Source organism: Myotis nattereri (genome assembly GCF_964212035.1).
Source record: "Myotis nattereri genome assembly, chromosome: 17".
Lineage (NCBI taxonomy): Eukaryota > Metazoa > Chordata > Mammalia > Chiroptera > Vespertilionidae > Myotis > Myotis nattereri.
Window position 1 is genome coordinate 4,635,252 of NC_138092.1, and position 21,895 is coordinate 4,657,146.

Here is a 21,895-nt window from a genome sequence, read left to right on the forward strand (position 1 = left end):
GTACACACACACACACACACACACACACACACACACACACATCGTTTAGGGAAACCTCAGCTTTTTAAAATATCTATTTTTACAGAAAGAGAGAAGGTCCTAAAACCCTGTGGTGGGAAATGGGTGGCTGGGTCTTTCCTTGCGCTTTCCTCACTAGGTCCACGCTGTTTTGGGACAGGTATCGACATTAGTCTTCCCATGTTGTGTCCACCCCCAAACCGGGGGACTACAGCTGAAGGGATACAGGCAGCAAAGTGTCCGAAGGGCACTCGGCCTTGGGCCCTTCCTTACTGACCCTGAGCGGGTGATTTAACCTCTCTGTCCAGCTTCCTTAGTTCACCTCCGTCACTAACTCCCTCCAGAAAGGTCAAGGGCACTGTTCCTCCCAGGTAGCTGAGGACCAAACACTCAGTTCTTTCTATATCATCAACTAGTTCAACCTTTTGAAGCAACTTACGTCTAGGAGCTGCCCAGTTGGTACACCAAATGGGTTGGCAGAAGCTATTGCGATGTAACTAGAACACATGCAAGCACAGTTTTAGCAAGAAGGGTAAAGTGCTCAAATGCATAATTTTTGATCTGCTTCAACCTGTGTAACTGTTGTGTAATTATACGTTGGTATTGCTAACAAAAGTCAGTAGGAGCCACTATGCTTATGTTCAAATAGTTCCAGGTGAAGTGCTTTATCCACATGATTTTATAAACCATGCTAACAACTCTGCGGATTTCTGGTGCTCGCTCCCATCACCCCTGAGAAAGCTGGGACTTGGACACTAATAGAGCAGTTGCCCAGGGCCTCCAGCCAGTGAGTGGAGAATCCCACCCGCACACCAGGCTGCTTCGATGCAGATCCCAGGCCCCTTGGTGCCGGTGAGTGCTCTGCACTGAGCAAGCCTAAGGCAGTTGCTCCAGCTCCCACACCAGCCAATGGTAGGTCCAGCTTGGAACTCCTGTCTCCACCCGCAGAGCTGAGGAGCTGGGTGTTCTCCACCCCACAGTCCCGCATGCGACTCTGCTGAAGTCTCCCCTTTCGTCCAGGCATTTCACAGTGGAGAGAGTCTCATCCACAGACCAAGGGCGGCTACTAGGTTATTCCTCCTGTCATTCCTCCAGCACCTTCTGTAGACAGATTCATTAGCCAAAAAGAGCCACTTAAAGCACTTAAATTGAAAGCAAAAATTCTAAGGTTCTTCATCTTTTTTTTTAACCTCAGTTTTCTATTTATTTTCAGAAAGAGGGAGAAGAGGAGGAGGAGGAGGAGAAGGAAGAGGAGAAGGAAGAGGAGGAGGAGAAGGAGGAGGGAAAGGAGGGGGGAGGAGGAGGAGAAGGAGGAGGAAAAGGAGGGGGAGGAGGAGGAGAAGGAGGAGGAAAAGGAGGGGGAGGAGGAGGAGGGGAAGGGGGTTAAGGGAAGGAGGAGGAGGAGGAGGAGGAGGGACCTCGATGCGAGAGAGACACATCAATTGGTTGTCTCCTGCATGAACCTTGACCCAGACCAGGGATTGAGCCTGCAACCGAGGTCCGTGCCCTTGTCAGGGAATCAAACCCGTGACCCTTCGGTTGGGCGGGCTGACACTCTTACCACTGAGCAAAACCGGCCAGGGCACAAGGTCCTTCATCTCTGACCATATACTAAGCATTCCTCTTTAACAGTTCAATGAAAAGGAATATGATCTTCAATCTTTTTCTGGTTAAGTTTTGCATGATTGGTTCCCAGCTTGATATAGAGCTTCAAAAAAAATAATTATTATTATTAAGTGAGTTCCTTATTTAAAAGAAATCTTAGAAATGCAACACGAAAACCGGGAAGGCAAAGGTACATTATTTGAAGGGGTCAGATGTGGAGGGTCACCCCCACTCCCCAAATGGCAGATCCAGAGACATATCTGTGGTTCCCTTAGACCAGGGGTGGGCAAACTTTTTGACTCGAGGGCCACAGTGGGTTCTTAAACTGGACCGGAGGGCCGGAACAAAAGCATGGATGGAGTGTTTGTGTGAACTAATATAAATTCAAAGTAAACATCATTACATAAAAGGGTACGGTCTTTTTATTTTTAGTTTTATTCATTTCAAACGGGCCAGATCCGGCCCGCAGGCCGTAGTTTGCCCACGGCTGCCTTAGACGCATCTTGGGTCAACAGAGGACTGTGAAGCTAGAGAGCCTTTGAGCCGCGTCCATCAATTCAGTGACTACTAGAGCACTGGCGATGCCGCTGTGCTAAGCGCTGTGCTACGCGCTGGGCGTGTGGAAATGAAAGGTAGTCCCTGCCCTCCAGAAGCTCAGAGGCCCCAGAGAAGAAAGAGCGGGTGCAGGTGTTTATAGCGCTGGCGATCTCTAGTCTTTTCTCTTTATTTGTGGCTGAGGAGGTACAGCTGACATCCCTGGAAGAACGGAACACAATTTGTAACTCAGCAGAATTTGCTCCCCTCTCACTTGAAGATGCTCCCAGGTCCTCCCCTGGAGAGCCTGAAACACGTGGTGCGTGTCGGTGGCTCTGTGTGACCACCAGGTCGGCTTCCCAGAGAGGATCAGCGTCTGTGAATTATTCATTACTTTTACATAGTTTCATTCCAATCATTTATGTAAGCCAAATCCCAGACATAACAAAAAGAAAACGGTGCCATAAAGAGATTTTGTTTCTTATGATTTTTCTTTTGCAGAAGAAAAAAAAATCTAAGTGTCTTTTCATTGAGATGTTCCAGTGCGTTCCCTGTGTAATGTTAATTACCTAATGGCCCTGGCATGGTGTGCTGTGTACTCGTCCCTCACAATTAGTCAGCAAAGCACTCTCACATCCATTATCTCCTGTGGGACTCACCGGGGCTCTGTATGTGAAGCAATCAGCTAGAGCTTTATATACAACCACTGAAACTCAAGGTCACCTTAAGCTATATGCCAAGGATCACACACCACGTTGCAAAGAGCGTGAGGCTTAAAACACAACAGCCCCAGGTTAGTCCTAGAATCCTATGTGACCACAATAAAATCCTGTACCTTCCTGGGCTGCAGTTCCTTCATATTTGGAAAGCAGCGAAGTAGTACCCAGTATGTGCCAGACATTTTTTGCAACTCTCCACATATGTTTATTTGCCTAATATGACAATGCTATTATTATTCCCATTTTATAGATAGAAGGTAAGTAGCTTACTTGAGGTCCTACAGCTAATAAATGGAAGAGCAAGATATAACCTCATGTCAACTGGCCCTAGAGTCCATGTTAACCAATACACTCCAGTGACTCACATGTAATGAGAAGAACATGGAGTGAGACTGGTGATTGTAACAGTCAGGATAGTCCTGGTTATGCTGAAGTAACAAACATCTCCCAAATCTCAGTGCTTTAAAATAGCAAAGATTTATTTTTTGCGCTCATTTCCTGTCCACTATGGGAGGGCTGGGGGAGTAGCAGGGCACCACAATACATTGCCTCATTCAAGAACCCTGCTTAAGAAGGCTTCATCTCCAAGGTCATTGACTGATGGTAGACACAGAAGAAAAAACAAAGGAGTGTGGTTAACCAGACTTCTAAAGTTTCTACTCAGAAGTGACTCCAATCACTACTGCTCACATTTTACTGTTCAAAGTAACATGGACTATACAGGAAAGTGCAATCCTACTATGTGCTTGGAGATTGCAGCACAAGATATAGTTGGTGGACAGCACAGGTGACCTCTCCCAATGACCTGCCTCACAGACATGGAAGTGCTCCTCTCCAATGCTGATGCTGTTTCTCCTCTTGCTTTGTGAAATGTTTCCAAATGGCCCCGACTCTTTTCATCAGTGGATCAAGGGAACTGTATAGTTGTTCACTTATAAGTCAAAACCATGGCCCAGACACTAGAATCTTCACCAGGGACAAGAATCATCTCGCCCTTTAGCTACAAGCATTCTTTCTAATCTCTTTGGCTTCCTTCCTAATAGCTAATTTATTTCAATATTTTTAATCTTCTCAACCGACATCAACTTTTTTGTTTAAATAACTTCGTATGATCTCACAGCCTGTTGGGAACAGATAATACAGAGGCGTGGTTTGCACATGGAATCATTCATTCACTTACTCTTTCCCTAAAAGGGGAGGCATGTTTCTAAGCCCAGCTCTATGAGAGGCATGATCCTTCAGGCTGTGAGAGATACAAGGGTTACTCAGAATACTGCCTTCAAGGAGCTTAAAAATTTAAACTCTTCATCAGAGAACTTAGATATGTGGGAACATGACACCCATCCATTCATCCATCCACCCTTCCATTCAATAAACACTTATTGAGTGTTGGCCAAGTTCCAGACAGTACATTGGGAAGAGGGGTATATGACACTGAGCCATGCAAAGTCCATATCCTCAATTCAATTAGTTTAAAATCCAGTAGGGGAGACAGATGGTTACAATGCAGCACCTCGGGTATTGCTCATATGGGATGCAATAGGAACACTGGGAAAGGCACATAATCGAGGCTTCAGTTAAATGAGGAAATGGACATTCCAGACTGATGGAGCATCCCTAGGCCAGAAGAAACACAGGCTCGGGCAACAACAAATTGCTGTGAAAGGCTGGAGTCCAATGGGCACGTGAGAAGTGAGACTAATAATTTAGGCCCAGGGACAGATCGGGAAGGACTGTGTGTTCCGACCGGGAATTTTCCATTTTATCCTAGAGGCCAGTTTGATCTCCCCTCTTTATACAAAATCATTATAATAATTAGTGTTATTATGTATAAACTGTACTTATTATCTATTCTATTATATTCACACATACTATAAAACATACATGTTTTAAAGGATAGTGATGAAATAAATAATAATTTTAAATATCTTAATTCAATTGCTGTACTAAAATCTTTCTGTTCTCTTGTTTAGTGAGAGCAATGGGTTTGCACATAATTTATTCTATTTAAAGAATCAATAGTTTGTGAGACATTAATATAAAGGTCAGTTTCCAAATTCAGTTTATTTCTATACCTGTCTCTATTGGCTATCAGATTTAAATATGTATTTCATAAAGACAGGGAGATCTAGGGGGCGCCCGTGGACCACTGACTGTGTTTTTAAGTCAGTTATGCCCAAGTTCCGTATAAGGCTTGTCATAAATTTGCTTCTCTGGTAGCTCTGAGTTTTTCTTGCAAACTCATTAGAAGGCAATAGCTTTTTGATATTTTTAACAAATGGGTACAACCCACACCAACACATTTCATTTGGAAGATCCGAAAACATATTAGTGAATGTGCAGCTCTGAGTATTTTGATAGATGACATAACTCATGTTTGACAGACTAGTTCCCGAGGAGATGGCAACATTTCCAAACTTCCTTTTTCAAAAGCCTCTCTTCAGAGCACAGATTTCTTGTGAAAAGCAATTACTTTCACCTTCTAAAACTGCCATCTTGAAACAAAATAAGCAAGTTGGGTTCTTCCCCAAATGTTTGCTAGAGAGAATATTAATAGCAACCTATTATCACAGAAAAGCAACAAATATGGGACACTTGTGGTTTTTCTTTTTCAATGAAAAAGTGGATAAATCATCTTTAATTTTAACAACCCTGTTAAGCATTTTGAAGTAAAATAACAATTGAATTTCTATGTGGCGCTGAAGATTTTTCTAGTTATTATATTTCAAAGTATTGTGTCCTAGCAGTTGAATTTTTCCTACATAAATGGTGTTATTTAACTCATAAACTGAAATGGTTTGAAATACTTTGAAAGTAAAGAAGGAATGTGCGTGCAGAAATCTGTCTCTTCTCTCAAGAGGCCTCCTCCATGCTCAGGGTCAGAGGACAGGCCAGCCCGGGCCCTGTAGGGTTGCTAAAGCTCGCATGGAAGTGGTGACATTGTCTTCCTGCATCCGAGCAGATGACCCAGCTCAGCCCAGGAACGTGAGTGCTCTGCTCTGGCGACCACTGCTCTGAGGAGGAGGCCAGGAAAGAGTTTTTAACAAGGGAGGGATGGTGCGAAAAGGTCCCATGTGTTTGGGATAACCATGTAGAACATGGGCCCACTCTGGCCTTACATGTGTATCTCTCTATTCACCTATGTCAACAGGTATGTGCGGTCAAGGACGAAGCATGACGTCGACATGCGAATCGGAATCCACTCGGGCTCAGTGCTGTGTGGTGTGCTGGGCCTGCGGAAGTGGCAGTTTGACGTCTGGTCTTGGGACGTGGATATTGCGAACAAACTTGAATCTGGAGGGATCCCTGGGTAAGCCAGAGCAAAGCCCTCGTCCTCCTAACCCTAGTCATTTGCCACTTTGTGGGAGCGGGTTTCCCCTGTGCAGAATTCAGGGGTATAGATCTAAAAGCAATTATTTGGAAGAAGATAGAACCCTTCATGGTCTGAGATTTTGGGGTTTATATTTTTCTTTTAAGCCCAAATGGCTTTTTAAATGTCTGGTTATTTCCCATCCCTATCAATCCATATATATAGGAATAAACTAAGCTTACTTTTCCTTTCAGGAAGAGAGTTTGCCCCCGATTCTGAACATGTGTTAAGTACCTACTATGAATTAGCCAGTCTGCTAAATATCATTACTACATCACATCATTTGATTTGTCAACGCCCCACACAGTAAATGTTATGAAGGGCCTCACCAACTTTACTGCCTCCCCTTGTTAATTCATCAGTCCCGTTTGCTCAGGGCTGACCTTTCATTATTAATCTCCAGGCCTTCAATGTGTCCCCAAGAGCCTGGCATGATGCTTGGCACATAGGAAGGAAAGAAAGGAAGGAAGGGAGGCACACAACCCCACTGTGTAATGGTTGACAGCCTGGACCCTGGAGTCGTGCGGAATTGAATTAAAATCCTTTCCCTGCCACAGACACCAGCCATGTAGCTCCACACAAATTCTTCAGTGTCTGAGCCGTGGGTTCCCAGACTAGCGATTCTCAGCTTGTGCTGGAATCTGAATCACCTGGAGGGTGTGGTAAACCTTGGGTGGCTGGGCCCCACCCTCAGACTTTCTGATCAATGTGTCTGAGGCGGGACAAAGACTATGTCTTCCCAACAAGTGCCCAAGTGATGCTGATGCTGCTGGCGTTGGTACCACACTCTGAGGACCACTGTTCTCGAGCTTCAGTTAAATGAGAAAATGCATATCAAGTCCTTGGTCCTGTGCCCAGTAAACATTCACTGTGGTTGTGTTTGTAGCAGTTACCATGTGACACACATGTAGGGTCTTACAAGGGCCTTGAAGTCCTTGTCTCCCTCCAGCACTGCTTGTGACCTCCCAGTGATGTGACTCTGGGCCAGGTACTTACTCCTGGTCTCGGGGCCAGTTTTATCATCAGCAAAATGGGGGTGGAGGGTGCCTATCAGGAAGAGGAAAATTCTATGAGATGATCCATGGAGCCGGTCATGTCATAACAGCTTTGACTACAGATATCGTTTATGCAAAATAAAGTGTTACCAAATGGTTAGATCATATTTACTGTCATGACTATCATTATTATATCCTGGCATTTAAAATTATCAGAAAATATCAGGTTTACCTGACAGTCAATATATGGGAATATTGCCTGACTCATTTCCGTAGATAAACGTAATCACCAGAATCTCGTCCGCACAGTCTTTACTCCAAAACCCAGCTAGCAGCCATGATCCAAGGAGCCTCTAAAGCCCAGTTACTATCAAAACGTGTAAATGTAAATTGATTAGAACTTGAGCAGAAAATTCAGTAATGAATGAAGGTGAGGATGTCTTTCCCTACGGGAAATATAATATTGATTCAGTATGTGCAAATATTATTCCCCCTGCGCACTGATGCAGGGTAATAAAACGCAGAATCCAGAGAAAATACCAAATGGGGGTTGGCATTTAACTTAATTATTTTAAGAGAAGATCAGCCATCAGACTTTATAAAGATGATGCATGGAGCCAGTCATATCATAGCTTTGACTACCCTTCTGGGGTTTCATTATGCCTGAGAGAAAAAGACGGCCTTCTAGCCCTAGCTCTGAGGTTGACCAGAGAGACAGGTCTGGGACATCCATTTCATAGGAAGTCAAATGACCTTTCTCTTCCCCGAGGTCAACATTACTGAGTATGTACTGACAAAATCCGCCATGGGGACATTCCGTGCATATTCAGCGTGTTTCTGAAGAGAGCGCAAATATCTGTACATGTTTCAGTTGTTGTGTTCAGTGACTGGATGCAAGGCTGCAACTTTGGAAAAGGTGGAGAATGTGCCTGCAGGATCAGAAATGCATCCTTGGTAGTTTCTGCGGTGATTTATTCTATGAGCAGGAATTGAGCAGAATGGGTAAGAAGGAAGTAGAAATAGCACTAAAAGTAAAATGTGCCTGGCCGGTATGGCTCAGTGGTTGACTATGGACTCATTCACCAAGTGGGTACTATTGTTTTTCCCATTTTCATGGATGAAAAAATAGACTCATAGAAAGATTAAGTAACTTGCCCAAGATCTATCAGCTAGCAAGTAAGTGGTAGAGCCAGGGTTTTGATCCCACAATCCGGCCAAAGAGTTCATGTCTGTAACCACTGTGCTAGGCTACCCACAGCACACTATGGCACTGTAAGGCGTCTGGGTGAGTTAGCAGGAGCACACAGAAAAACCCTCCCAGAATGATTCACCATGTGAAATTTCCACGATTCCAGTGTGAGCCTTAAGGCCCTTGATGTCATCTGTTCTTTTGCTAAAAAAGAAACTTGAATCATGAGCTGCAGTGGCTGATGACTGTGCAGGAGTGAGTCACTCACCTTGTGAGTGAGGCCGGCCAGTGGCCAGCCGGCACGTGGCCACAGCTCTGTTCTCCACTCCTTGCCGTGCACAAAGGTCAGGGAAGGCTTCTCTGTGGTCCTGTGAGGCCTGCCTTTTTCTTATGATTTTAGACGAGTTGAAGAAACGAGGCAAGACGACAAGAGAACTGTCACTGTTGCTTCGTGATTTTGGACAAAAATTGCCATTGGGTTCAGAAACATTTATGGAACTTGTTTTCCCAATATAATCAACATCACTGAAAAAAAGAAATCACTAACTGTTGCTTTTTTCTGTGTCCATGACTTTTTTATTTTTTTTGCTCAATCCCTTTACCCAGCACCTACCCACCCCCCGCAGCTGTCAGCCTGCTCTATATCTATGAGTCTGTCTCTATTTTGCTTGTTAGTTCATTTCGTTCATTAGATTCCACATATGAGTGAAATCATATGGTACTTGTCTTTCTCTGCCTGGCTTATTTCACTTAGCATGATACTCTCCAGGCCCATCCACATTGTCACAAAGGGCAAGATTTCCTTCTTTTCTATGGCCCAGTAGTATTCCACGGTGTAAATGTACTACAGCTTTTTTATCCACTCATCTACTGACAGGCACTTGAGTTTCCAAATCTTGGTTATTGTAAATAACCCTGCATCTATTCTTTCGAATCAGTGTTTCGGGTTTCTTTGGATAAATTCCGAGAGGTGGAACCGCTGGGTCATAAGGCAGTTCCATTTTTAATTTTTTAAGTAACTCCATGTTGCTTTTCACAGTGGCTGCACCAGTCTGCATTCCCAGCAACAGTGCACGAGGGTTCCCTTTCTCCACATCCTCGCCAACACCTGTTATTTGTTCATCTATTGATGGTAGCCGTTCTGACAGGTGTGAGGTGATATCTCACTGTGGTTTTAGTTTGCAATTCTCCGATGATTATTGACATTGAGCATCTTTTCGTTATGTTATTAGCCATCTGTATATCCTTTTAGGCAAAGTGTCTATTCAGGTCCTCTGCCCATTTTTTAAATGGATTGTTTGGGGTTTACTGGGGTTTTTTTGGTAAAAATCACTGATTCTTAAGGGTTGCCGAGACCAGGCTGACAGTCACAAGAAAAGCTGAAATAAGTGCTTATGTGGGGCGGCTCTGCACGGCTGTGTTCATCAGAGGCTGCAGTGTCCTTTGGGGTGGAGTCAGCGATGCCCTGCTCGTTGATTTTTGCGTGGAGTTCTGTTTTCTTTTATTCTTTCTGATTTTTTCAGGGGCCCACATATTGTCCCCGAGGACATGACCTCACAGTGCCCTGATGCTGGCTTTGCCCAGGCCACATCAGGGGTGGATAATGACCTATGCTTTGTGTCCCCAGGAGGATTCACATTTCCAAAGCCACCCTCGACTGCCTCAACGGTGACTATGATGTGGAAGAGGGCCACGGGAAAGAGAGGAATGAGTTCTTGCGGAAGCATAACATAGAGACCTATTTAATTCAGCAGCCGGAGGACAGTCTGCTGTCGCTGCCCGAAGACATTGTCAAGGAGGCAGTGAGCCCCTCGGACCGGAGGAACAGCGGGGCGACGTTCACCGAGGGGTCCTGGAGCCCCGAGCTGCCCTTCGACAACATTGTGGGTAAACAGAACGTAAGTCCTGGCTTCCTTCTTCTGGTCAGCCCAAGCCATGCGCAGTGCCTCTGCACCAGAGAGGCCCCAGAGAAAAGCCATTCATCTTTCACCTTTTCTCTGCTGAGCAACAGCATTGCAAATCATCAAACCCTAGCTCCTCCAGACAGAAATAACTTTTGTGTGCAATGTCAGGAAATGCATGAGATACCAGAGTGTGCTCAACACCCTCTCCTTTTATTTTTTATTTTTTTACCTCACTCAAAATAAATGTCATGTGAAGCTGAATTGTAATTATTAAAAAAAAAAGACCCATATTGCAAAAGAGAAACCTGATATTATTATACTAGCAACAGAAGTAGATGATCAGGTCCAGGGGAATGCCATTCCTTAGACAGCTGGCAGGCTAGGAGTTCTGAACTGCCCTCTGGATTTAAAGTCAGGGGGTCGCCATTGATTTGGGACAGGCAGCACCACGTGATGCCCAAGGGGAGGGTGAGAGCGTTCAGGAGTAGCATGAAATTGCAAAGCCGCCCTCGTAATTCTATTCCTATTTAGTGTGAATTTGCTTCTTATCTGAGGGATGGAGCCAACAGTCAGTCCATGAGGAATAAATCACCAATCACCAAATTATTTCTTAAATCATTTCTTCAACTACCAGGACTCCACTAACCCGAATGAGATGCTCAGACTCCTAGAGGCGCTAGAGGACTGAGGATGGTGAAGGCAGAGAACCTGAGAAGTCTGCGATGCCCCATCCCCAGAATGCTTGCTCAGGACCTGGGCTCTAGTACGGGTTTTCCCTTTCATTGCCCAGGCCCGCCACCTCCAGTTGAATTCATGTGAGTTAAAGAGTAGAACCCCACCATCCTTTTCTAAAGAAACAAACAAACAAAAAAAGCCAATGTGTATGAGACTGGGAAACAGTTTCTGACATGCCCCTGTGCCCAGCAAAAGCTGAGCGCTGAAAACAAAATCAACCCAACCCAGAGCGTCAGGAGCTCTCTGAGGACCTGACGGGGTTCACTGTTTCAATCCATGGACCTGGACTTTTCTCCTTAGCTGACAGATAAGAAAAGTCTGTCTGCTTAAAGCCATTTAAAAAGGAAAAGGTTAAAGTGCTGGAAGTCTTCTGCATGGGACAGGTGGGTGGGGCACTCTGAGGCCAGGTTAACCTCTGTCTCCAGTCAGTTCTGTGTGACGGGGCAAAGGAGTAACTCATGGGCCAGACTCCACCGGAAGACCCAGGTCAAACCCAGTCCGCACGCCTTGGGAAGGTCAACCCTTAGGTCCTTACTCTCCTTCTGTGTTTCATTTTTCCCCAGAATTATTATGCACAACAGAGTCACCACTGATTTCAGTGCCCACTTCCTCCCATCCCTGAACTGGTGTGCATGGTGCAATTTGCTATTATGTAAAACAATGGACTTATATGTCCTTCCTGGAGTGGGTGCGTGGCCAGCTGACAGCACCCTCTGCTTCCTCTGCCTATTGTTAGCTTGAGCCTAGAAGCTGGTTATTTAGAGAGGAATGCATGCTTCACCATAAATACCTCAGTAACTCTGCATCACATTCTCTAAATGTTTTTTTTGTTTGTTTGTGTGGTTTTTTTTTTGGTCTTGCCATTTGAAAAACTTTTTCTATTTAAGCTGATTGTGGAACCAGGGATAATTCCTAATTGTTCTAATCTTAGTGGTTCCTAACCTGGCTGCTAATCATTGAGAACCAAGAGATAGAGGTGGAGATACTCGGTCTTATTCTGCGATTGATGGATCTGGTAAAATTGTACAGGAATATCTGAAATATTTCTTTGCTAATTTCCTAAAAAATAATACTTGCTGATATCATCAAGTCATTGTTATAAGGTATATCATTGTTAGTCAATAATCACACTGTATATTTCATATGCTGCCCGAGTTTTGCCTGGATGCACTCCACCTGTGCCATCTTCAGCGTGAATCATCTCAGTTCATGTTGATGTCTTGGGACTTCAGAGGCAGGGGATGTGTACTGATATTCACAAATAACTAAATGGCACTAATAAGACTGAGAAAATGAGTCAATTAAAATGGTCACAAGCCCTCAAAGTTTACACTTACACTTAACTCTAGAAATCGAGGGCCATCTGTGCCACTCAGAGACATGTGCGTGCCTGGGAGAGACGGAGACTGGTCTGGCTGGGCCTGTCTGCCAAAACACCCCGTCAGCTCCCCGGAAAGCCCAGACCATCTGAGTGTTTGCACATCACATGGAAAACAGACTAATTCTCCACTGGGGCTTTGCCAGCTGAATTGGGCAAATGTTTTGGCTTCTATTGATTCATGTGAGCTTCGAAATATTTTTAATGACATCGGAATGCTGTGGCATAATCTGTGCGCTATACATAGCAGATGTTCAGATAGTTTCCTTCTCATTTATTCATTCATCCAATAAGGATTAATTGAGCATCCTTTACATGCCAGCTGCTAGTAGCAGTAGCAGGAAGGACAGAGAGAAGAAACACTGCAGAGATCAAGTCAGCCAGTCGTTTATAGGTTTCATGAAGAGAGAAATTATGTTTCACTTACCACTGTTTAGCCCAACATCTGGCAGGTAATGGGACTTGATGATAGTTTGTTGAATGAATGAATGAATGAATGAATGAATGAAATGACAGATGTGGGTGGTAACAGAGAGGAACCAGTTAAGTTCAACTTCCAGGTATTTTGCTTAGGTGTCGGGGTGGACGGTGGAAATGCCCACTGAAATAAGCACTATTGGGATGGAAGGAGATTGGATGGGAAACCCTAGGAGTTCCGTTTGGGGCATGGTGAGCTTGAGATGTCTGGAGAGGGCTCCGTGGAGGTATATCCAGGGACTACTGAACACTCACTCTGGAGCTCAAGCATAAAGGAACTGTGCAAGGGATGTGAACATGGCAGTCATCAGAACCCGAGGGCTAGTCGAGGCCATGGAGTGAAGGGGATCACAGCAGGGAATATGTGAAATAAAACCATAGGGAGGCACAGGATAGACCTCAAGGGGCACCTGGTGGGAGGTGACAGAGAGCAGTGACCCCACAACAGAGACAAATAGGAAGGAAAGTGATAAGAAGAGAATTAGGGGATGTGGTGTCCTGGAAGCCCAGAGAGCAGAGAGCGCGTTTTGAGATGGAGGGAGCAATCAACAATGGCCAGTGGAGCCAAGAGGCTAAGATGGAAAACTGCCCGTTGGAGTTGGATGGAAGAACATCATTGGCAAGAGGCAGATTTGATGAGGTGGCAAAGTCAGATGGTCACGGGTGATAGATAAGAGAGGGCTCTGCATCTCACAGTAGAACCCCAACTCCACCCCTGTCTCCTCCCCACCGCCCCTCTAAGGAGTCTGTCAATGGTTTGGAGCAACAGCTACTGCACTAAGAATTGTTTTTGGTCCCTTAGGTGAGTCTTCCAGTCCTGCTCTATGCTTGAAGAGCCTTCCTTGGTTTTGATGTCATGCATCTTCCCTGCCCCTTATCTGTGTCCATTTGGGTTAAATTGCTGGTTCAACACAGCCTGAGGTCTGGTGTCCAGGTTGCTCTTGGAAGTCTGCAGCACTCGTGGTTTGCATCCCCGAATCCTGACATGGCAGGTGTTTGCCCACTGCTTTGGCATCTTGGCTCGCTGAACCCTGGCTCAGTTACCAGTGGGGCTGCCTATGCTCGGAGCCTCAGAATGGAATGAAAGTAAGGAAACTAGAAGTCAAGAAGTGTATGATCACAGGTGGACTATTGACGTTCAAGGTATGAATGTAGAAGTGGGCGGTTGAAGTAAATGGAAAGTGGACAATTGGACGTGTGGGGGAGGGTGTCCAGAAATTTCCAGGCTAGAGTGTTGGATGAGTCATCAACACGGTCATTGAATCTCTCAGAATAAAGGTAAATTTTGGGATGAAAACAAAGACTTAAGAAATGGGTCCTTATAATGAAGATCATGCTTCCCTCTGATTGCACGCCGTAACTAAAATCCATTACTTAACAGGAACCCAGCAGTCTAACTGCTGGGGATTAGCGCTGAGAAGACAGGCCTGGTCCCTGTCCTCTAGGAGCTAACATTTTAAGGCAGTGGGGAATGTACACAACTAACCAAAACATGAAAGTGCTTTGAAGGAAGTAGATATAGGAATAGGGGGGGCAGATCAAATTATCACCGATAGGATCATCGCAAGTTTCTGAAGATTTGATTGGAGTGTTGAAAGGAAACCAGGAGGACATCTAGAGAAAACAGCTAGTGCAAAGGCCCTGCAATGGAAAAGAAGTTTCATATGTTAGAAGAGCAAAATGGCCCAAGGGGCTAGAGCAGCAACTTTCAACCTGTGTGCTGCAAGAATTCTTAAAACATGAAATACCTGACTATTTAGTCAGGGGCACTGGTCTCTTCTCCCTTAGATTATCAAATAATAATAAAAAAATGACAGCCAACACAATAGCTGTCTTGTGTGAAAGAATAAAAATTATACCTTTTTTGTCAGATCAGCAAAAACTATATTTTCTGGTGTGCCTTTGAATTTTAGTAATGAGTTAATGTGCCATGAGATGAGAAAGGTTGAAAATCGCTGGGCTAGAGCATAGTGAGCAAGAAAGAAAGGGGTCAGAGGTGAAGGTAAAGCATGCGGAGCTTGCTCCTGCCAGCTCAACATGGGATTTCCTTTGAAGGGAAGTGATAGAAAGGCTTCCAGCAGGGCACAGGCATGACCTGATTTAGATTTTTTAAGGAATCGCTTTGGCTGTCTTGTGGAGAATGGACAAATGGCATCTTAGACTGATGACTCCCAAGAGGATACAAAGGGGAAAGCTTTTGCTACTATGCGATGTATTGTGTGAGGATATTAATCCTTCTTACATGACTTTTGTAACAAGTGATATGCCAAGAACATGGAGCCACCCTTTAGAAGTGAAGCCCCTATCGGAGCCTAGGGTCTGTCCCTCACATCCTATGAGGTCCCCGCCACTATCCCATCCATCCCTTGCACACTTATCACAATCAGACATTTGTCTATTACTCCTCCAGGCCTTTTAAAAGAATCACCTGGAGAAAAGCACACATTTGATACTTCTGTTGTATATATTAGACGTTTCTACAAAGTAGAATGCCCTTGGTTGTTACCATTATCATGAAGTTAATATGCGCACCATCAATATTTTTTAATTTATTTATTTTTATATTTTTATTGATTTCAGAGAAAAAGGAAGAGGGAGAGAGAGAGAGAGAAACATCAATGATGAGAGAGAATCATCTATCAGCTGCCTCCTACACTGCATTCCCCACACTAGGGATCAAGCCCACAATCCAGGCATGTGCCCTGACTGGGAATCGAACCGTGACCTCCTCGTTGATAGGTTGACACTCAACCACTGAGCCACGCTGGCTGGGCTGCACCATCAACATTGAAAACATAGTTGGAATTTCTATATTCTACACAACCAACTAGAAAGCACATATGCTTCTTTGCCATGAGGATAGATAGGTGTCCATGGTGTCACTAACATTAATAGAAGTAGAGAGTTTGGGGCCAGGTACCATGGCGGGTGCGTTGCTCACATCCTTTCCATTTCATTTTCTTACCAACCTGACAATGTGATGTGCCTGCCTTCCAAGTGAGGGGACCATGATCATGTTCTTTTATTGAGTCATATTGATCCCTGGGGTTAGGTTTCTTTCCTTCTGTATCTGCCCCTAAAGGGTGGGATGCAAAGTGAGTGGCTGGCCCCTTTCCTGTGCATAGAGATGCCCACGAGAAAAAGAACTCCTAAATTGCAACCTGACTTCTGTCGTTCAGCTTGGGCAAGTCTCTCCTCCATGATGTTCATTCGTTCCCTCATTCATTCGGTCATTCACTTATCAACCTCTACTGAGTAACTGCAATTTGTGGACACTGATCCCAGTGTCAGGGGTAGAGAGATGAAGGACGGGCAAGCTGTTGAGGAGCTCACGGAGCGGAGGTATTGCTAATAGGTCCACAGGGCCAGTGTGAGCTTGCTGTCCAATAGCAGGAGAGTGTATGGAGGTGGAAAACTGGTCCAAGGTGATCGGGGAAGACCTTCCCAAGGAAGCGGTTGTTAAGCTGAGATCTACAGACAAGCAGGGAGTTTGGGCCAAAGATGAGGGCACAAGACCCCAGGTGGAGGGGAAAGCAAGGCGACCAGGTTCTACTGCTCAGGACCAAAACACAGGCTTCTCTTCCCCCACAGAGAACTCCTACCCCTAAAAACGCCCTAAGTAGCGGACATTGGCTTTAAAGAAAAAGTTACGTTTTCAGAGGTTAGTGCTTCTGTGATGAGCCGCCCAATATCTAATTGTCCGTGGTCAGTCTTGGTATGCAGGTGGTCACAGGCAGATTTTTCTCTGTAGGAAGTTTATTTCAAGCCATTTGAACATCAGATTCAGCTTTGATGTTCACTGGATGGGACATTTTGCAGGCTTTGGGGTAGAGGGCATGAAGAGCTTGGACATTGCCCGCCGTGAATCCGCACTCTTCCAGGAACATGGCTTTTTCTGACAGCAAAGCCCCCAGGCTGTCCTGCACCCGGCTCAGAAGATAACGGCTGACTCCGCCAGGAAGAGTGATTACAGGGGCCTGGTTTTCCACTCTCTTCAGAAAGGCCAGTGGATCTGAAGCCTTCCTGGGAGCGCTGAGTGGATTACGCAGGCCATTTGCTCTGTTAACTGAGTGATCATCCTTTCTTTCTCTGACACTACAGGGGTAGACGAAGGCGAAGGAAACGAAGGTAGAGATGAGTTTGTGGCTCGTGTAGAATTGCTCTGTGGGGGTGGGCAATGAAGTCGGCAAGCGTATGACATGCAGCCTGTGGTCACCTGATGGCCAATAACTGCTACAAGCTCGTCTAAACCAACCAGGATTGGCCGGTTGTTTGGGGAGAGAGAAAACAGTGGCCTGAGGAAGCAGAACCCATAATGAGCGCACACGTGAAGGTGAACATATGACATTTTGAACATGTGAAGGTGAACGTATGGTACTTTAAACATGTGGAGACAGGTAGGAAGAGAAAGAGGAAAGAACCTGCATTTATTTCCGACTTCTTTATTTCCCAGATTTAAAGAAAAAAAGAACTGGATTTGTTTTATTGATCTTGGTGCTAATTTTGCCAATGACAGGGTTAAAGATTCTTTGTTCTAAAATTTATTTAGCTGCATCAGGATTTTATCATCTTTTCTCTACCAAGATATCCTTTTGTTGTTTTGACCTGGTGCAGTGCACGTGTGTAAAGGATTTTTCTTTACAGACACTAGTGCGTGTAGTGTGGCTGAATCTGTCTCCCCATTTTTTAAAGTGATTTGGCACGTGAGTCACAGTCGACCATGGCTGCACTGGCAATGAGTGGTATCACCCATGGGGACTGAATTCCAGCCGAGAGCAAAGGCACTTGGCATTTTTGCTGGCTGACCAGCCTCCGCTTTGGCTATGTTTGTATGTACTTATTTCTGCCTCACCCAGGGTCAAACAGGAAGCACAGTGGTAATTCCTCGGGCTCGGATGAACTTTCTGAAAGGTCCTCGCCTAGCTCTGGGATCTCCAGACGACTTCTGTGAATTGTAGGTTATGAACCTCTAGATTCGATCGTATCTGTCCCACTGTATGACGCTTAGGTCACCTTTAATGGCCTGAAGAACCTCTCCGCACCGTGAGATAAGGGCTTTGTGTACATCATAGCACCGTGGGGGTAGCACCCATCAGGAAAGCATATCTTGGAAGTAAGCAAACACAGGGCTGCTCTTAGGTGGTAAACTCAGATGCAAACACTGGGGATCATAAAAACCTGGAAAAGCTAAATTAATGAGGCAATTCCAACAGACAAGTGTGGGCAGAAAATTAGGATAAGAGAAAGCAGAAGCCCCACAGACATAATAGTTTGGCCCTAATCTGAGTAATTTATTCTCTTCCCTGTTTTGTCCTATCATAACTGGAGATGAGTGAGAGAGGCTGGATTCTTGAAGGTCGGTAATTTATAGCTCATTGGAACAAAATTAAGGAAAGCATCAATAACTAAATTTAAGTAGCAAATTTGTGTAACAGGAGTCTGAAAAAAACTCAGACCTACAAGAACCCCAAGCAATTTATCAGCAACTTACAATATACTATGGCAGGTCCTCAGGTCATGTCATTTTGCTATCACATTGATGAGATGCCATAGGAACTTAACTCTTATTCATATCAATTAGCCTTTGGTAAAAGTGGTTTTTCTTATATGTCGTTTTGCCGCAGTTCCAAGAACCTATTGGTGGCATTAAGTGAGGACTTACCATACTTATCTCATAATTCCAAATGTAAAGAGCTACGTCAGAATCTTTAAAAGATGAAAGTTTAGGTAATTATTACATTTCCATTTTATCCAAATTTGTTATGAACACACACATGCACACACACACACAAACTCACAATTTCATTTTCCCCATGGCACTGACATTTCTGAAAAATCTACGCCTTGGATGTTCACAAGAACGCTGAGTAGCTTAGGTCCTGATATATGAGCTGAATTATTCAGACTGGCCCACGAGGTCATTTGGTCCGTGGGATAGCAGTCACCTCTCTAGCCCATGAGATTGTGGCCCAGCCATTGCAGTGCTGTGAGTATTTTGAGTCCCACCTCTTGGGTGGCCCCTGTAAACGAACCATTCATGTGTCAGCCTCTCTGTGCCCAGCTCCTGAGCCACGTCCCGGGCAGGAATCCTGCCTCCATCCTTAGGATCGCCCCATCTCTCTCTCATGACACCCTAATTCTGAGATGAGGTCAGTGCTGGAGTTAGTATATCTGTTGCACACATGGCTAGGGATGTGATATTTTGAAAGCTAAAAATTCAATTGGCAGCTTGCCTCCATTCACGTGGCTTGAAAGTGGCCACATCTCAATGGATGTGCACGTTCTGTTTTGGACAATTCTGCACAAGTTTAACAGCTCCTTTTGATTAAAAATGGCCCAGGTGTATAATGAGTTGGGTGCAATCACATTCTAAACTGAGATTAGCATTTTCTGAGGAACTCGAAGGACATTATCAGAGTAAGAAATCCTGAAATCGCGAGCAGGAAATGTCCAACGAGCTTTCCCAGGAATATGTGATTGACAATTGCTAAGTGTTTTTGACTCACAAGACTGTGTTTCTAAAGAGAGCACCTTCAGCCTGAAATCTTACTGGGAAGAACTGATTTGCTTACACAAACTGATTAAGGAATACCAAAGGTTTGGCCATCCATAAAGTGGTAGGACCTATAGGAAAAGTAGGTTTTCACTGTGTACGTAGGTAGAAGACAATTCCCAAAGAAACATCTCAGGCCATAAACCAAATGACGAGCTTTAAGACAGTTCATGACTCCCCCCCATCCCATTCCAATTAAGTGTATAAAGGATGTCCTACCTAGAACCTCTGATGATAATTTTCACGAGAACCCCAGACTCTCAGGCAAGACCCTATCTATGTTCAGAACTTGGCTTTGGAAGGGACTCTGGTCCTGTCTTGAGCACCTGTGCGTGAAGAAAAAATTCCTGCAATGCCTGAGGAGGGCATGGATCTCAGTTAGGGCCAGTCTCAGGCTGCAATGTCTTTCTCTGAAAAGACTCATAGGAGAGGCCAGCTCAGCTGCAAACTGTGATATATCCCAATGTTGAGAATCGGACCTCCCAACTATCTGAAAGTACCAGCTAAAGTAAAGAAGAAAATGTGCATGCTTATTATTGTATAGAAATGTAATACATACTTCAGTTACACACTGAAACACGCATTTCCCATTTCCTTCCATTTCATCCATTTGTTTTTCTGATTATCTGACCAATTGCTTTACGTTGCTCATGTGAATGAACACTCTCAACCTTTTTGAGGTCCATTTATGATTGGAATCATATTTGAAAGCTTATGCCAATTTTTAACCTGATCCCAACTTGTTCGCACTGGTGTTGTAAATCTTGAAAAGCCATAATCTATCAAGAACAGCTCACTGCAGTATAACTCCAGATAGACAAATAAGACATGCTACACATTTTCTCAGTACTGCTTACAAATGAGTCACCGTGAAGAAACCCGCCTGTGAATTTCAATGTCGGCAGCATTATTCCACTTAAGGTGAACACATGGTCAAATATTAGCGGCCATTACTAATGGAGGGGAGGGGGGTCACAGGCAATCTCAAACCAAGGTCACCTCCAAAGCCATTCATGCTTCGCAGCGGTGCACTGGAGGGTAAATGAAAGCTTAAGGTTACCCTTCCTGATTCTAATTTGCTTGACTTCTTGCATTGAGATTGGTCTTCCCTTGAGCATACACATATGTCCTGAAGGTACGAGATACCAGGGAGATTGCTGGTCAAACAGCAGGCATAATTGTTACATGTAACTGAGAAAGCAAATGATCAGAAAAGGGACCCCTGAGCATTCGGTGCATATAATACTAGTGACATAACTGCGAGGAATAAAAACAATCGCTTGCATGAGAATTATCCACCTCAGCGTCACTGACATGTTGATGCAAGGGCTCCTTCCTGGCTCTAAACTATCCCCTAGTGGCAGTGATGAAAGAAAAAGCTTTGTCTCTCATTTGAAAGAGCCACACAGACAGACAATAGAATTTAGTGAGGGTAGGGAGCTCTGAAAGGTGGAGAATTTATTGGTCTCTGCCTTTAAAACAGAGGTCAATGGCACAGGCACCCAGGAAGCAACTCTTATTCCTAGTTTCCCAAAGGCCCCCTAGAGACCAATGTCCATCCCTGACGACATTTCACCAGTGCCCATCAAGAGGAGAACGAGGAGGACAAGGCTCATTAAATGAGTTATTCATTCAATTACATGCATTCAATGTCAAGGACACATTTTTTGTTCTGAGATTACAATATTCTTGTGGGGAAAAAATGTACCTTCCTTTTATGAAATGGGAGTCATGCAAAAGTGCTGTAGCTGTGACCATTTATATAAATAAGTCCCAAAAATGATTTTGTAAACTCTCCCTCCCTGTGAAACTCGAAGGTCCAAGGGCAACGGAAGGCATGAGAGGCTGCTGGAGTGGACAATCAGCTCAGTTTAGTTCAAAGAAGCGCAAGTGTAGGAGAATACAAATTACACAGAGAGATGGAAATGCCTAACTATGAACGTGCCCAGATCTTTAGCCGATGTATGTCTGGCTGTTAGATCCCAGGTCAAACCACTTGCTGGGAGGGCATCTTGGCATCTCAAAGCCAGAATGTATGCCCAGACAAAGGCAGCAACTTTCCCACCTCCTCTCAACACAGAGAACTAAATTTTGTCATTTTCTGCACCTTTTATAAAGGATTTCCACCCAAGAAGCCAATGGGAGATGCACCGAGTGGTGGAGAGTCCATCTCCTTTGCCTTCTGAGGGGCTGTTCCAATGCAGCTAATCCCAGGGGCCGAGCCCTCTGGCCCTGGGTGGATCCTGCTGTTCAATTTTCTGGAACATTGGTCCGTGTTCCCTTTCTCCATTTAACTTTTTCCCTGTGGTAGCCTCCCTGGTACTCAGAGCTGAAACTCACTGCTCCAGAGCCCGAGGGGCATGTACTTCCCTTTCTCGTGTTGGCACATGCCACTCTATCTGGGGCTGGAGAAGAAGG

The 21,895-nt window shown here is 44.7% G+C and overlaps 1 protein-coding gene across 2 annotated transcripts in view; it reads left to right on the forward strand.

The window, feature by feature from the left end:
• ADCY8 (adenylate cyclase 8) overlaps positions 1-21,895 on the forward strand; it is a gene marked incomplete at its 5' end in the record, with an annotated part of 132,988 nt that overhangs the window by 60,753 nt on the left and 50,340 nt on the right. For both annotated transcript variants that reach the window (XM_081111302.1, XM_081111303.1), the window contains 2 exons: positions 6,028-6,186; positions 10,058-10,328. In XM_081111302.1, coding sequence (XP_080967428.1) covers positions 6,028-6,186; positions 10,058-10,328 — 430 coding nt within the window. The remainder of the gene's footprint in view (positions 1-6,027; positions 6,187-10,057; positions 10,329-21,895) is intronic.